We start from the raw sequence: 16,596 nt of genomic DNA on the forward strand, positions 1-16,596 counted from the left end.
AAGAAAGGGTTGTTTTTTTCTAAAACAATAAATGAGTAACCACCTGATATGGACATCCGATTAGCAACCCAGTTTTTTGCTAATACAGCTCAGCCAGACCTGGTATTTCTAAGCAAAATTCTAAATGATGGCAAACAATGATGAGTGCAAGGTTTTCTTCCAATCTTCAAGAAAATATTTTCCAGTTGGAATTGTGCATGGGTACATTTTCTAGCATCTGTTCAAGTAAGCATCATAATGAACTCACATCTGAGACCCTGCTTAGGAAATTAAGAGACATGACGAATTTAGTGAAATGGTTATAAATGTAGAGGTATCGGACAGCAACTGGCTGATTTTTTTTTCTCTGCTAACATGGTAGGATAGCCAAAGAGATAATAAAACAGTCCTTCAAAATATTTTGAACTAGTCTGCAGCTGACTGACTAAATAAGAATATGAATTTTACATGTGCATAGTATCAGTCCTGTGTGTGGATCATATTCATATGTTTACAACTTTTTTCTTTTCTCAGTTTTTCTCAGAAAACAAACCTCTTGAAGATCTGTACCTAAAAGGAAATTAATTTTTCTTTCCATTTCAGTACCAGAGGCAGTTGATTCCATTAAGACTGTAGTTCTGTCTGATACCACCATCAACATATCTTGGAGTGAACCTCTGAAGCCAAATGCACCTCTAGAATTCATCCGCTATCAATTGGCTGTCAATTTATTGCCTCCTGTCCCATCAACACCCTTGAGAAAAAGTGAATTTCCACATGGAATGCTTTCCTGGTCTGTCCGTGGGCTCCAATCTGGAACAAACAATTTATTCAAGGTACAATTACAGGACGTATTACCTTTTTGTTCACTAGACTGCTTTTATGTAAAGCTGAATTTGTGTTTTGAAAATATTAACTAAAAACTTGGCAGGCTTCTGATGGCCTTTAACTACATAAGGAGATGGTTAAAAAACATCTGTCAATGTTCATGGCTATCTTCTGTAAATTTTGGAAGAGACGAAGTCCCATAGAACTAGTTAAAAAAAGGTCACAAACCTTCAAAAATGAAATTATAGATCACTTTTTTTTTTTAACTTCAGTACTTTAAGTTATTTAAGGATATATACAGTTTTACTAGGTCTGTGTTAACACATACATTTATATTATTAGGATTATTTTAAAACTAAATTAAGGCAAAATGGTAAACATTTGTTTTGCAAGCATCTAAAGAAAAATAGGAATAAAAATGTCCAGTGTGGATCTGTAAGAACAAAACATACTGCTTCTCCCTTTACATATGAAGTTAAAAGGAAAACAATACATGATATATCAGGACCAGGACAGCAGGGTTGTCACCAAAGTGGCATTTCTCAAAGCAACCAAATAAACATGTTTGCTGGAGAATGAACACTGGGTGCATCAGGGGTAAAGAGAGTGGTTTTCAAAGTTCATGCATGGGCTGGGAGAACAGTCAGGTGATGGCTGGGGAGAATTTGTTCTGCCCTTAGTTTTATTTAGTGTTTTTGTTAATGATTTGGATGGTATAGTGGGGCATACATAAATACACATCTACCTATACGTACAAATATATGTATGCATACCCAAACAGGTCACATTTGATAGTGCCTTAGTGGGAGGCAGTGTGCTAAGACACCTCCTCACCTTGTGTTTTTGTGATTCTAAAAAACTACCCAGAATGTGATGTGGCATCTGTATGCCTGTGTAAGAACTTGTGGCATTTCAGAAAGGTCTAAAAAGAGAAGTCTCTTAGTAGAAATGTGAAAGAAGAAACAAAGAAGAGTCTCTGAGGAAGGGGATGCTAGGCGAGGTACTTCAGGCTTGAAGAGGTGTAATGTTGCAGCTGTGAGGCTCAAATTATTTGTATCTATATTGCCTGTATCTATATTGCCTGAATATTATTGTCTTTTTTGAATACAACTAGTCCTCCAAACACTCAAAGTTGTTAAATCTAGCTTTTAAACTGGTCTGGCACTGTACAGTTATTTTATTTCCTTACTAGGTCCTTGCTTTTCATCCTGATGAGAACTGGTTTTCCGAAAGTGTCCCTGTGATTGCAAAAACTTTTGAGACACCACTTGCACCTGACAACATAGTTCCCAGAAATACCAGTTTCCAGCTAGAATGGAGAGCTCCTCTGCAAGTCAATGAAACCAGCTTCTGGTTTGAGCTGCGTAAGGTAAAAATATCTCTTAGTTTTTTTCCAGAGCAGAGCAAATTTAATCCACTCCATCCTGGTGAGCAGAACAGGGTGACAGGATGTATATGAAGAGTCTCAGTGTTTAATTTGGGCATGGTGACATCAGTCAGAAGGGGCAGGATGAAGGCAGTGTTTGCCAGGAACAGGGGGGAGTGCAGCTGCAGCATTTAGTGCTCCATATTGCCAAAGAACATCCTGGATGACCCCACCAGAATTCCTCTAGGGTCTCCTGTTTCAGTAGAGGCGTCTCCCTCTTTCCTCACTGCCCTCCTCCAACCTGGCTCGTAGTTAAAAATCTTATGTCTGCTCTGCACAAGGAAGAAAATAAAAAAGGTAACCAGCTTTAAATACCATCTACACCCTAGTATCTGAATTTTATTTTCCAGGGAAAGAGGTTAGGAGAAAATGTTGAACAGAAAAATGGGCACAGTGGTGCAGACTGTGTAAGTGCTCTAGTGACAGTAGTGTGGATGGAAGCTTCAGATTTAATATCAGCACTACTGCACAGAGAAAATGTCAGGTGCAAAACTGGATCATGCAGATTCCTTAGAATAGATAAAGCATTTATTAGGCCTCCATGAAACATTTCCTATTGCTGTAAAACAAATATTGTAGCACAATTCCACTGAACTACCTCCTTTCAATTCCATCATGGCAAGCTGAACTCATGGGTGCATCACAGAGATCTTGAATTACAAGCTGCACAAAAATAATCAAGGAGAAGTCCCTTTTCTTTTGCACTTTTTGGCTGCCAAGACTGGAAGGTTTTCTGAAAAAGAAAAAAAAAAGAAGGATGAAAAGTCCCATGAATGTATATACGCACACAGCCCCAGCCCGTATATACTCTCCCCTACCATATTGAAGGTGGCAAAGTAGTTAATCTACCTAGGAATTGCACTGTGACACATTTTCAGCAGAGCAAGAAAGTTGACCATGATAATATTTTATTTTTCTAGTTGCAAACAAAAAGTGACTGGTTTTCCCCTGCAAGCACTACATGCACAGCAGATCTTGTTTACACATGCAATCTCACAGGAACTCTTCCTTCAACCAACTACTTTGTAAGAGTAACAGTAGTTTATGTTACAGGAGTGAAAAGCACTTCCTCTTCAACAAGCTTTAAAACCACAGGTAAGCACTTATCGTAGAACAAGAAGATTTTAAGACTGTTTTAAGGATGTGGAGAATCAAACATATTTGTTCGGCACTATTCTTATACTAAGAGCCAATAGTTTTGTGTGTTTGAAAAATAAATAACACAACACCAAATCTGCAAAATAGCAGGAAATAAATGAGATTCACTTCCAAGTGGAATAGACAAAAAGAGTGAGGGTAACGGAAATTAAATGCCTCATTGGAACTCGTAAATACTAATGAAAGGCTTCCTGTGAATAAAAATTTTGATATTTCTCCATTCCAAAGAGATGGCCAAAGATTAATTTTTCATGTGGATAATTGATCTAGATTCCCAGTCTTTTCTATACGTAAACACCCATGTGCATGTCTGAATTTTGATCTTCACCCATTAGCCTTTTGTCTCTCCGTAGACACATTTTTAGCATTCTTTTCTTCCTCCTGTTTGGTTAAAGCTGGTGTTCCCAGTAAGCCAGGAGTTCCAAAAAGAGCAGAAAACATTAAGAACTCTGTACAGTGGGAAAAGGCTGATGACAATGGAAGCAACCTGACCTACTACATCTTAGAAAGCAGGTAAGCTAAGTGTGCAGACACTCTTTGGCTAGGGACAAGCCCATCACAAAGCTGCATGTGTGCAGGGACTTCCAGTTTGGCTCTGATGGGAAGAGTACAATATCAATGATGCAAATAGCCTACTTCATGGGATCTCTTTCTAGCCGTGATTTCCAGAAAATCCTGGAAAATGTGGAAGAAAATGTATACTAACAACATTTCTTAACCAACCCTGAAAGACAAGGATGTATTTGGATATATACTGGTGAATTAGCAGAAGATTTTGAGATATTTTCAAATAACTGCTTTCAAGAATTTAGTATCTATTTTCATCTAGAATATATGTGGAATTATTGTAGACACATGGACAGGTGTTACAAAGTTGCCAGAAATAATCATAAGGTATTCCCACCAACAAGGGATGATTAGATAATTTTTAAGTGCTCTGTCATCAGATGCAGGCTGAAATGTCACACTTATTAGGCATCTATAATGTGCCAACTCACACTTATTGCTGCTCTAGTATTAGAAGGGTTGAATGGGCAGGTTAGAGTATCTTGCTGTGGGCAGTGACTTTGAAAGGCTTATTTTTTGACCATGACTCTGAAGGGGTCTGTTTAAGGCAGCAAGTTCAAGGCTTAATTAATGCATTATTTTAAACTGAAGAGGGTCTATCTTCCATGATATTCCTTTGACACTGTAATCAGGAGTGATGGGGGGAAGCAATTTTTTTAAACTCAGCTATTATTTCTTTTTCCTCAGTTGGTGCTTATGTAAGCTAAGGAGTGACAGTCCTGTGGAGCCAGACATACTTTACCTATATAAGTTTTCACTCAGACATATTTTCCTGGTGTTGTAAGCTTCCTCCACATGGTTCTGTGAGTGTACAGCAGCACTGACTTGCAAGCTATGATACCACAATAATTTAGGTATGCCAAAAGCCAGTTTTTACCTGGTATGTTGTGGTTGGGTTGAGAAAGGACAATCCCTTGGCCTGTGTCAGGGTTGTACTTTAGCTGCAACATTTGCCAGGCTCCAACTTTTTATTCATGTCTGAAATCATAATGCACCACTGAGGTTTGTTCTTTTTTTTGCTTGTTTGTTTTGGTTTTGGTTTGGTTTGGTTTTGAATGTGCACTCCCTGATGTTTTGACCTGAATTTTGCTTTGAGCCTCATGGTCCTTTTATGCCAGGTAGAAAAATGTTAGATAAGTTGCATAGTATTCCTCCAGATAACATTTGCATAGTTCTTTGAAATAACCCCTGTATTTGGATATGTGTCTCATATAGCTCTAGTAGAGGTGTGTACATACCAAGTACATGAACATACAGTTTTCCTGTGTCTTTCTGGTTTAAAATTGTTTGACCTTTTTCTGCATCAGGGTGTGTTGGAAGAATGATTGATATGCTTATGAAGGTCACCACACATTACATATTACAGTCTTGTGTGACATGAAATGACATTTCAGATATGGCCTTTGGAGTTGAAATACATGGTCTTCTTTTGGTTGGTGAATAATCAGCTCTGAATTTATTGTGAGCAATCAATCTCAGTCCAACAGGGAAAGGAAGAAATAGATTCAGCAGTCAGCAGATACTGTGGGAAACTGGCTAGCTAAAGAATTGTGTCTTCACTGCCAATGACCTGCTTCCTGTTTAGTTTGTGAAACCTGATGCACAAGAGCCACTGAATTACTCTGGGCCCAGGAAAGCAAAAATCTATAACAGAACACACCTGAAAAAAAATTTTGTGTGTGTGTGTGTGTGGTTTTTTTGTTTGTCAGTTTTCTGTAGTTTTTTGTTTGATTGCTTGGTTTGTTTTTTTTTTCTGAAACCTAAATAAGAAGGATTTGTGAGGTGAAACAGGAGAAAGAGTATTGAAACTTTCTATGTCTGAAACATTCTAGCATTTAATTTCCAATGCCAAGCTAAAGATGTGTGATTCCTAGCAATGCTAAAATGGTATGGTTTAATGTTCCTCTCCACAGCCAAAACCTTGTGAAGAGATTGAGATTTCCTGCAGGTTGTGAAGAGAGATGTTGTGAACTCAGTGGATCTGAGGCAAAGAATGGCAGGGAAGCAGCAAACAGCAGTAAATGACATACCTGTGTTATTTTGCTCTGCCCATTGCAGGAAAAAGTCTGGCAACATCAGCAAGGTGAATTCATTGTGGAAGGTGGTTTACAATGGCTCCTGTGCTAGTATTTGCACATGGAGGGCAAAGAACTTAGAAGGAACTTTCCAGTTCAGAGCTGCAGCTGCAAATTTGCTGGGACTTGGTGAATACAGTGACACAAGCAAGGATATAATTTTGGGTGAAGGTATGTCCTGTACTTTCTTACTAGGTTAATGAAGTCTTTTATTTAGAATAATTATACCAACTTATGAAAAGACACCTCCTATTTTATTAGTGATGTTGCTGCACGTGTAAATTAATGTGTCTAAGAAGTGACAATGTCACATGGTGACATTTATACAGTGACCTCAGTTGCTAGTGCTCATCCAGGCTCTTTTGCATGGAACAACGGGCCTGAAATTTGCTTCTGTTCTTTTATACCAGTTTGTCTCTGAGGCCCTTTGCTCTACAGTATAGCACAATTTTTGAAAAAAATGCAAGATCCCACACTGGATATGGATGTGAGGATTATTGCTCATCTTCAGCCGGTTAGATGGGTGCTCTGGCTGTTTTTGAAAATACCATCTTGAGTGCTCAAAAAGTTCAGCATTTTCTCTTCCCATGTACACAATAGATCATCACCACAGGAATGGCCCAGAGCTGTGAAGGAGAATTAGTCTGACCAAATGTAGACATCTACATAGAGCCTACAAGAGAGCTTGCACAAAGGAAGACATTTACACAGCTCAAGGATTCTCTCAGGTTTGCTCAGCTCTGGGGGATGATATGGCTTGTATATGCAGTCATTAACAATTTTTCTCATTCTATCTAGCAGATACTATGATCTCCCCAGCCACCATCATTGCCATTGCTTCTGTGATTGGAGTTGTGCTGGGATTGACTGTGGTCATACTATTTGGTTTGGGTAAGTGGCTGAGGTTTTCTCATGTCCTTAGCTCACTAGTCCTCAGTTTGTAGGAGACAAGTTGCCTCCAGGCTTAGGGAAATGCTGAACACTTGCTAGGTTGATAGCCAGAAGGAATTTGTCTATTCTCATCCTTTGAGGCCCTAGAGATGTCTGGTTATGTTTTCAGTATCAAGGCCAGGATACCACTGCACTCCATCTTCAGGTATTTTTTGCTGTTGACTCCCTGCAGGGAATTCCTACATCACAGGAAAGCTGAAAAAACTTTGATGTTCTTGTGATTCCTTATAAAAACTTGTATTTTATAATTCTCAAGTTGAGTACTGCATTTAGTCATCAAAGGGTCCCTTTTTTTTTCTTCTCTGGCTTTGTCCCTGAAGAAAGTATGTAGAGATTACCCTGAGATGTAGACGTCCGCATGTGGTATGATCCTGATCTCTCACTCCTCATCCTCTCCCTGAGATACAGCAGCAGCCCTTTGAGAATTTTTCAGGATGGAGAAGACCTGTACAAACATCCAGTCCAATCTTTAATCTAACTCTACTAACTTAGCTCTACCAGCTCACTGCTAAACCATATCCCTCAATGCCATATCTATATGATTTTTAAACACATTCAGGGATTGTGTTTCACATACAGAAGAGGATGATTGATTTGTCAGCTCAAAGAGCAGTTGTCTGTGTTTTGTGGGGAAAAGACTGTGGCTGGGTGTAAATTTCTTGCTTACATGACATGCTGGGGGATCAGAAAACAGGATAACAAAAAACCTGTAGCCTTTCAGCCTACTTATATGCTGGGATGCTCTCAGAGTGAAATATCTGACATTCTGATTTTTTGTTCCAGTATGGCACCAAAGATGGAAATCCAGAAAACAGGCCTTGCCTGGACAGATAGTGTTTATCAAGGAAGATAAAGAATTAGCTCAACTTAGGGGGATGTCTGAGACAGTGGGACTAGCCAATGCCTGCTATGCTATAAGGTATGTCCTTGAAGGAAATGTATTTTCAGGACAAAAACATCTAAGAGGGCTTCCCTGGACTGTTTCTCATCACTGTGCTCATCCCTGACACCTCCAAGCTGGAGTTAAGGGCTGCATCTGCACTGCAGGGCAGGGCTGCCCTGGGGTAGGCCCTGCCATGTTGGCTCCATGGTCTGCACCCTGGCCCAGGTTGCCCCCATCCCACTCCAGACCCTCATGTTGACAAGAAAGGCAACGAAGAAGACCTGGTGTTTTCCAATAGATTCCAAAACATCCCGGCTTCTCTTGAGGTCCCTTTAAATGTACCTGATGAGACAAATAGTACCGTATTCATTTGAGGAGGAATGTTAATAATGTTTCAAATATTCCTAAGTATAAACAAGTGACTAGTGTTGCTGTTTTGTAGCACTCTTCCTTCTCAAGCAGAGATTGAATCATTGCCAGCTTTCCCTCGGGACAAACTGAACTTGCACAAGCTGTTAGGAAGTGGAGCATTTGGAGAGGTGTATGAAGGAACTGCAGTAGATATCCTGGGAGATGGAAGTGGAGAATCAAAAGTAGCTGTCAAGGTAATTGCAGCTGTCTATTTTTCTGGCAACAGAAGGAGATGGGCAGACCAATTTGGCTCGGAAGTTATACCATAGAAACAGGTGCTGACAGGTTTGAGTACTTTCTTGCAGTATTTCTTTTAAGTCATTTAAAGCTGAGCGTGTGTCCCTATAATTACTACTGTAAAAGAATGTGTATTTAAATGTCTGTGTCTGCTTGCTTTACTTAGGTGCTGTAACAGTGGTGATGACCTAAGTGTTGTTATACTTTTGCTTTCTGTTGAGTAGACTTTGAAGAAGGGTTCAACAGACCACGAGAAGAGTGAATTCTTGAAGGAGGCACACTTAATGAGGTATGGACAGGTTTGCCACTGAGGCACCCTTCAAAGCCAGTATCATGTGAGAGTGGTGGCCTTCAAGAGAAATAAAAAGCAACACTTACCTCTAAAAAAATGACCATGGCATTATTGGGGTGCTCTGTTTCTGCTATAAAATAAAATGCCTACAGATTAATCTTATGAAAATAAATCTATAAAACTTATAAAGAAAATTTAGGATACACACTGCAAGTCCAGAGTCCTCACATCATGGATTTATTGGGGTTTGAACTGATGTATTTCAGTATCTTTCCTCCCTTTAAAATATGCTAGTAGTTAGAGGAAACTGGGCAACACTTGGCTAATCCCATTTTAGCACAATAAACTTATCCAAACAAACTGATGCACTGAAGTTTCAATTTACTGTGAAAATTATTCATTTAAAATGTGCATACTTACCACTAGAGGCTGCCACATACATCTTCTATTGAAGTAGACTTAAAATAAAGCATGTCACCAGTGAGAGAATTTCACACAGAATAGTCTGTGTGTCAGCTAGAAAACTGGTTTTCCAGAGTCTTCACAGAAACAAGTGTAAGTCCAGCCAAAGTTCTCAGCTGGCAACATAAGAGTGTGGTTTAATTTTCAGATGCACTTCTGCACTTCTCTGGCTTCAATTTCACGAGTTCAGATTTAGAGGCATCTGTTGAAAAATGAAGGATTTTATATCATATTGAGAAAAAACAGTGTCATTAAATTCAAAATTGATTTTCACAGCATTGTTTTTTGTGTTTTCATATTTTAAAAAGTGTATCTTGCATTTTTTGCCTTTTTCCACAGACTGTACATTGAATGAGGTTAAGAGTGAAGGCTTGTGAACACAAAAATGGAGACATGTCATTAAAGTGTAAATTCATGAGACAGAGTCAATGTTGTGTGTAAACTTCCTACATGCTGTCTTCACTCTACCTGGCAGTCATAAACCCAGTTAAAGTCTCTTTTCTGTGCAGCATGGAAAAATATATGTGCCCCTAGTTCAAGTCTCTGAAACTTGCCCAATTCTGCTTTATTTTAGAAGCTAATGATCCAAAACTGAAAATCCTGGAAAAATATATCATTGGAAATTACTACATTTAAATGTAAACATTGATGTGGGCCCACGCGTATACCAATACAATAAGACACAGAGACAAAGAGAATAGAAAGTTTAAATACTATATATTCCCTGTAGTCACTAAACAACAACAATAATAATAACAACAACAACAAAGCTGTATGCTTTTATGTTTTATATGCTTTAAAAATTTTTTTTAAGTGTGACTGAAGAATAATGTAATTCCATTGGAGAGCTTAGTGATTTTTCTTGATGTTTATTTGTAAGGCCTCATAAATAAAACCAAGGGCAGAAAGGATAAATCAGTGGACCCGATTGTTTACAAACCTTGATATTAGATAATTACACGCAACTTTTACTTCGCTTGTTGTTTTGGATATTTACTCATGTTTTGACTGTAGTGTTATGTATGCTGTCCCTGCTAAGTGAGCTTATATATCATTTCTCCTATAATTTCTGTGCAGCAGTAGGGAAATTTAGTTGCCTGCATTTCAAAAAATCATTTGATATTGGTTATTAGTGGGTCTTTTGTGTATAAATATACGTAGTAAATTCTTGGGTGTATCCCATCACTTGTAAAGTAGGAAATGACAGGTGGAGAAAGGACTGTGTGAGCTCTCAGGAAAGTGCCAGCTTTTTCCCTTCTTTTTGTTCCTGAGAGTGACAAAGTTTGAGAGGTCAGTGAGCCACAAGAAACTGTCAAATCACAGTTTTTGCTCAATTTTTTACCCACACTGAAGATTATGTGAATTGGAAAAAGTTAGAAGGGAAATGTCCCTCTATTTTGTTTGTTAACACTGGTGAATTTGACAGCATTCTGGACACCACCAGTTTCCCCAGTAGTCAAGTTTCTCTGGCTGCTGATGCAAGTCCTTTCACACAGCAGTGCAAAGGGAAAACTATTTTGTAACACAAGCAATGTGACTGTAAAAACACAGTCACTGACAGAGGCAGTAAATACTCTTGATTCTTTGAAAAGTGTTAGGTCTGAGAGTGCTGATTGGTCTGTAGTAATCCCTATTTTTTTGGACACACAGGGAATTACTAGCATATCCATGAGTGTTCCTCATGCATATTTTGTTTCTCTTGAACATGTACTGTGAGAAAAAGTTTTCCTCTCAGTCATGAAAACAAGACACTGCAAATTGTGCTTTTACCTTTCTCTGTGCATTTCTCTGAATCAGCAGATCTACTGTAGCAGTAAAAGTACTTTATTAGAGTAGTCCAGATACCTTTAGCGTAGCGGGATCTGCTTCCTGGAAATATGATGAAGTTTGCTTTAAATACACATGCATGCATTAGAGTGCCCATCAAAATAGCATAAGCCTTAGGTTTGAAAGGTTGTCCCAGACCTCTCCTAGTGACTGAGCAAATCCAGGCTCAGTGAGTTACTAAATCATGGTTTTAGTAGAGTCAGGATTGTTAAGGCTGCACTGTTAATTCATTGAGTGCAGCTATACACACTTTATTAGCTATCAACCAGGTGGATTTCTCATATATAATCTCACAGCCATATCCTTCTCTTTAGTAAATTTGATCACCCCCATATTCTGAAGCTACTTGGTGTGTGCCTGTTAAATGAACCTCAGTACCTTATACTGGAGCTGATGGAAGGAGGGGATCTACTTAGCTATTTACGAGGAGCCCGAAAGCAAAAGGTAGGTTTAAGACCACAAGGCTCATATTTTCAATGTGTAACTGCCTGCAGTTTCTCAGTTTTTCCCTTCCTCAAAGGTTGTGCTGATGTACAGTTTTTCTGTACCTGCAAGGTCTGACCTGGCTTTTCTCCAATGCCCCGGAACCTCCATGTTAAGCTTGAATTCATGGCTCATTCCAAGATGACTGGATGTCATTAGATGATTGACCAAAACTGTATTTTCAGTCATGAGATATCTGCTGAGTTTCTCTCTATGAACACCACGAGAAGTCCTTTGAAAAATGGTCATAAATAAAAATGTTGATGTATATGGTCTATTAGTCTGCATTGCTTGGAATAGTGGCAGTATCCTTAATGTTTTAGGCATATAATAATATAGTATCACTGTGACTGTATCCTCAAATTCTGTAAAAAGGAAAGAGGAGAAGAGCATAAAGAATAAATGTCTGTAATTGAGTACTTTTTTTCATAGTTTTCATAGCAGAGAAAGGATATGGATGGTAAGACTATAGGCCAAAAAGTGCTTGACATTGAAATTTTATAGAGTTATAGCAGTTGTCTAGTTCATTTACATGACTGGATCAAATCCACAGTCAGCATTGAATTCTACTGAAATATATCTACATGTATTCTAATAGAATAGCATACTATACTGATTAATCCCACAGCAAGAAAACCTAATCTGATAGTAGGAGGAAATTTTCAGGGCCCCATTTCTTCCACTGTAGTGAAGAAAAAATCCTGAAAGTCCTAGGATATTCTTATCCTAAAGTCTAAAACCAGCATGAGTTCATCTGCCTTGCTGTGCAGTGATTTGTCAGATTACCCTGACAGTAATTAGCACTTGCTCTATTGATAAACAGAGAATTTGTACCTGTGCTTTTCATGTTTTGGAAAAAAACTATACATTTCAAATGAGGAAATAATACCACTTTTGCACATGGAGGCTGTCAGTCTGAGTTTGTAAAATTGGAAGACATGGCTAACTTCTGGTTTTGTCTCTTGTACCTCCAGAATTCCTTTCTGAAAGTGACTGACCTCTTGGATATTTGTTTGGATATTTGCAAAGGCTGTGTCTATCTAGAGAAAATGCATTTTATACACAGGTATGGAACTTATTTCCTTAGTCTTCCAGGGTTTACCCACAACACTGAGACTAGTATTTTACCTGGGAAAGAATAGAAAGATATCACAATGTAACAGGTAGAATGAGAGCAGCGGAGTAAAAAATAATACTATGCTTTTTTACCAAAAATCTCCTGCAGCGATTTTTACATTTCTCTCACAAAATGATGGGTTACTCCAAAATCTGAATCCAGGACTCATTGCACCCTAGGCAAGAATCATATTCCATGCAACACAGAGAAAGACAAGTAGGGGAATCCATTTACTGACTTCATCTACCAGATGGGTAGTTTACAGAGGTCATAGAGCAAGACTTTTCTCAGAGGTGCACAGGGGAAAGATGAGAAACAAAAGGCACAAGTTACAGCAAGCGAAATTAGACAGTTTTGTTCACAGCATGCAGGATCATCCACTGGAACAGGTTGTACGGAGAGGCTGTGTCATCTCTCGTCTTGAACAAATAAAAAACTTAACTAGATAAGGCCCTAAGCTACTTGATCCAGCCTAGAGGTTGGCACTGCTCTGAAGAGGGGGGTGAACCATTTGACCTCCAGAAGTCCCTTTTGACCTGAGTTGTTCTGCAATTCCAACTCCATCATCTTTCTGCCTTACAAATCAGGGACCTGGCTGCTCGCAACTGCCTTGTGTCTGAGAAGGAATATGAGAGCTCCTCCCGGATAGTAAAGATTGGTGATTTTGGACTTGCCAGAGATATCTATAAAAATGATTATTACAGGAAAAGAGGGGAAGGCCTACTCCCTGTCAGATGGATGGCTCCTGAAAGCCTCATTGATGGTGTCTTTACAAATCGCTCTGATGTCTGGTGAGTTATAGCAGCTACACAGTTGTAGAAATACTCATACTAAATCCCACAGCAGGATAATATTGGTTTACAGGAGTGATGATGAGGTTGTCTGCTGCCATCTCTAAAATTTTTAGGCTAGACAGATTTCTTCCTAAGCAATATTTTCATGAGATAATGAAAAGTTTGGCACCACCATTCTATGATTCTGTAATTCTGTGATATATTTCTTAATCCTTTCAGTTCTAACTTTGGATTCTAGCTGGAAAGAACTAGTGTCACTCAAACAATTTTGTACTAAGCTGGCAACGTGTTTTTTGCTTGATTAGGCAATGAATTGACTGCCTGCATCTTGTTATGTTTTGTTTTTCATTAGGCTAATTGGTATTTTCTTTCTACATCCAAATACTTTTTCCTTACTCTTTTACACTCTTCTGGTGACTTATTTATTAGAAACCCAGATTTCTCATCATCATCATGAGAAAACCATAGTACCTTGTTGAGAAGATTTACAAAGTCTGTGTTTGTGTGAGTTTGAGTTTATGTTGAAAAAGCAGAGTGCCACTGTAAGGAGGTATGGGACAAACCAAACCAGATCCATTAGTCCTGAGAGTCACACAAGTTTAGATTTTGGTAGCCGTGAATACTTATAGTTCTTGCCCAAGTTCTCAGCCCCTACAGCCCATTCATTTGACTAACACTCTTACATTTACCTAAGCAATCATTTCAGTGCTCTGTGCCAAACCAAATGAGGTGCTGATTACTTTGTGAGTGGTCCTTAGGAAAATGTGTCTGTCTCCATTTCCAGTGACACCTCTAGAGATTTCTAAACACTTGCTTAAGTTAGGGCATGCTCAATCAGAGAGTGGTGCCCAGAGAAGCTGTGGGTACTCCATGTCTTCTAAGCTGAAGAAGCTTAGAAGCTTGTCTTGGTGAGTCTGGGAAAGTGGGTCAGTTCTACTCAATAATGTTAGCTATTCCAGAGCCTTGCTCAATGATGTATGAATTGTTTCACAAAAAATTCCTACTCTTAATTTTTATAACCGAGTCTTATTTGTAGGTTAGAGACATTTAAACTGTTGATAGGGAGATTGTTCATGATCACCATGGTAATTAAATTATTTTCTTGGTATTCTTAGGGCTTTTGGAGTCTTAGTGTGGGAAACACTAACTTTGGGTCAACAACCATATCCAGGTTTCTCCAATACAGAAGTTTTACACCATGTACGATCAGGAGGAAGACTGGAATCTCCAAGCAATTGTCCTGATGATCTGTAAGTTATTTGTTTAAATATTCTTGATAATATTGATAAGAACCAAGAGGTTTATTGCCAGGTGGCCATCTTTTTGAATACTACTTATACCCATACAGAGTTCAGCACGCTCAATGCTTCTTTTCAGATAAACCAACTCTCACTTGCATGTGTCAGTCAGCTACTAATCATCCAGTAGTGCAGCCTGTGAGTAAGAACTTAAGTGTTGAAGTTAAAAGGTGAATATTGTTTTTTAAACAGGATTTCAGATAAATAGTTGGTCTTGGTCATGAATCTAATAGTAATGTGATAACAGGCTTAGAGTACCTGAAGGAATTGGTTGAAGGTTAAGATGATTTTAAGAAATAATTTAATCGCCACTGTACAGCATGTGCCTGCAATAGCAAGTACAACTGGCTTGCTCATTGATACCTGCAGGAATTAGGCTAGTATTAGAACATATGTGGAAAACAAACCATGTTCTCTTTGCAGATATAATTCCTATGAAAGCCAAGAAGAAAAGCTGAAGCAGTACAGGGAAAGGTTATCCTGCATTCCTAGTTAGTCTTTAGCTGAGTTGGGTAAACAAAACTTTCCATTTTGAATCTCCTCTTGAACACAAAATTCAGGTTAAATTGCAAAATTCTTGCAAGTAAAAGAATAAAATTAATACATATAGTGGATCAAACCCTTACTGGCCAGAGGTATATAAGGGAGGAAGCTGAACCTGAGCCCAGAAATCACACGCAATAGTCTAATTTCATGTCGCAATTCCCGTATCACCCACTCTGCATGAGGAGCCACAACGATGCTCTTGACAGCTGGTCCTACAAGTAGAAGGAAAGGCTACTTAAAGTGCACAATTCTTACTCCTGGGGCTGAAGAAATGGCTTGAGAATAATTCTGTGATTGGGAAGCCCAGATCTCTGTGTCACATAAATTACCATGCTGAGTTTCAGAGAGAATGAATTGTTACATAGGTATAGCTGAAATAATATATTTGTAACACACAAACAAACAAACAAACAAAAAAAAGTAAGCTCTAACACTTGAAGAAAACAAAGAACTGAAGAGACTGAGATTTTATTGTAAGAACTGGAAGTCACAGAACAAATGAGGGCCCAAAGCAATTTCAGTTTCAATATTTTCCACTTAAAAAGGCTTCCTCAAAAATTCCTGACAGCTGGCTTCTGAATAAAAAAGCATAGAAGGTAATTTGTATCCATACACTGGTTTTATATTCAAGCTCAAAGGCTTAAATAAATTGCCATTGAAATGAGAGACCAGATCTTCAGAAGAATCGAGAAAACTCTGCTTGAAGTAAATTTTAAGGTCTGAGATCTGAAATCTAGCATAGCAGGTAGGGCTTAAACACTGCTCTGCCTGTTGTAACTTGTAGGATCAGATCCTAATAGCAGTAGCATAGTTTTTGAAAGGTGAGGGGCTGAAGGGGCTCTTAGACTTTTGTACCATCTTTTATCTCATTTGGTGAACACTCAGCACCTGCATGCAGCTTCTGTCAGTAGGGTAAATAGCTTTTTGATACTTTGCTAGGTCATTAATGGCATGCTAAGATTCTTGACATTCCTGCTTCCCTTCTTGTGGTTTTGAACCTGCATCAGGACATCAGTAGTCAGTAATTGTCTCCTCTGCACTTTGGCTTGCTCATTGTCATTTAACAAAACAAACCATCAGTGATAGGAAGAGAGTTCAAAGGCCAAACTACTTCAGCTGAGAAGTGTTTAGGAATCTGAGGTAGACTTACACTGCAAGGGCAAGTAGGGCTGACACAGAAACCTTGGGGTGTAAAAGCACTAAGGAAGTGGGATTGTTTTGGGTTTTTTTTGACAGAGAAGAGAAATTCTCTCCCTTGCCTT

The 16,596-nt window shown here is 38.7% G+C and overlaps 1 protein-coding gene across 7 annotated transcripts in view; it reads left to right on the plus strand.

The window, feature by feature from the left end:
* Window positions 1-16,596, plus strand: part of ROS1 (ROS proto-oncogene 1, receptor tyrosine kinase) — a 71,834-nt gene that overhangs the window by 42,245 nt on the left and 12,993 nt on the right. For 4 of the 7 annotated variants that reach the window (XR_011725290.1, XM_071741096.1, XM_071741098.1 and 1 more), the window contains 13 exons: window positions 583-815; window positions 2,000-2,176; window positions 3,154-3,328; window positions 3,787-3,904; window positions 6,017-6,204; window positions 6,832-6,924; window positions 7,768-7,903; window positions 8,310-8,472; window positions 8,740-8,804; window positions 11,411-11,540; window positions 12,554-12,645; window positions 13,284-13,487; window positions 14,606-14,740. Coding sequence is in view for 6 of the 7 variants with exons in the window: in XM_071741096.1 (XP_071597197.1) it covers window positions 583-815; window positions 2,000-2,176; window positions 3,154-3,328; window positions 3,787-3,904; window positions 6,017-6,204; window positions 6,832-6,924; window positions 7,768-7,903; window positions 8,310-8,472; window positions 8,740-8,804; window positions 11,411-11,540; window positions 12,554-12,645; window positions 13,284-13,487; window positions 14,606-14,740 (1,909 nt within the window). In the remaining variant the exon portion in view is untranslated. Of the gene's footprint in view, window positions 1-582; window positions 816-1,999; window positions 2,177-3,153; window positions 3,329-3,786; window positions 3,905-6,016; window positions 6,205-6,633; window positions 6,925-7,767; window positions 7,904-8,309; window positions 8,473-8,681; window positions 8,805-11,410; window positions 11,541-12,553; window positions 12,646-13,283; window positions 13,488-14,605; window positions 14,741-16,596 lie in introns of those variants that run through there. The other 3 variants (XM_071741097.1, XM_071741100.1, XM_071741101.1) reach the window with 3 other exon arrangements.

Source organism: Heliangelus exortis, chromosome 3 (genome assembly GCF_036169615.1).
Source record: "Heliangelus exortis chromosome 3, bHelExo1.hap1, whole genome shotgun sequence".
NCBI lineage: Eukaryota > Metazoa > Chordata > Aves > Apodiformes > Trochilidae > Heliangelus > Heliangelus exortis.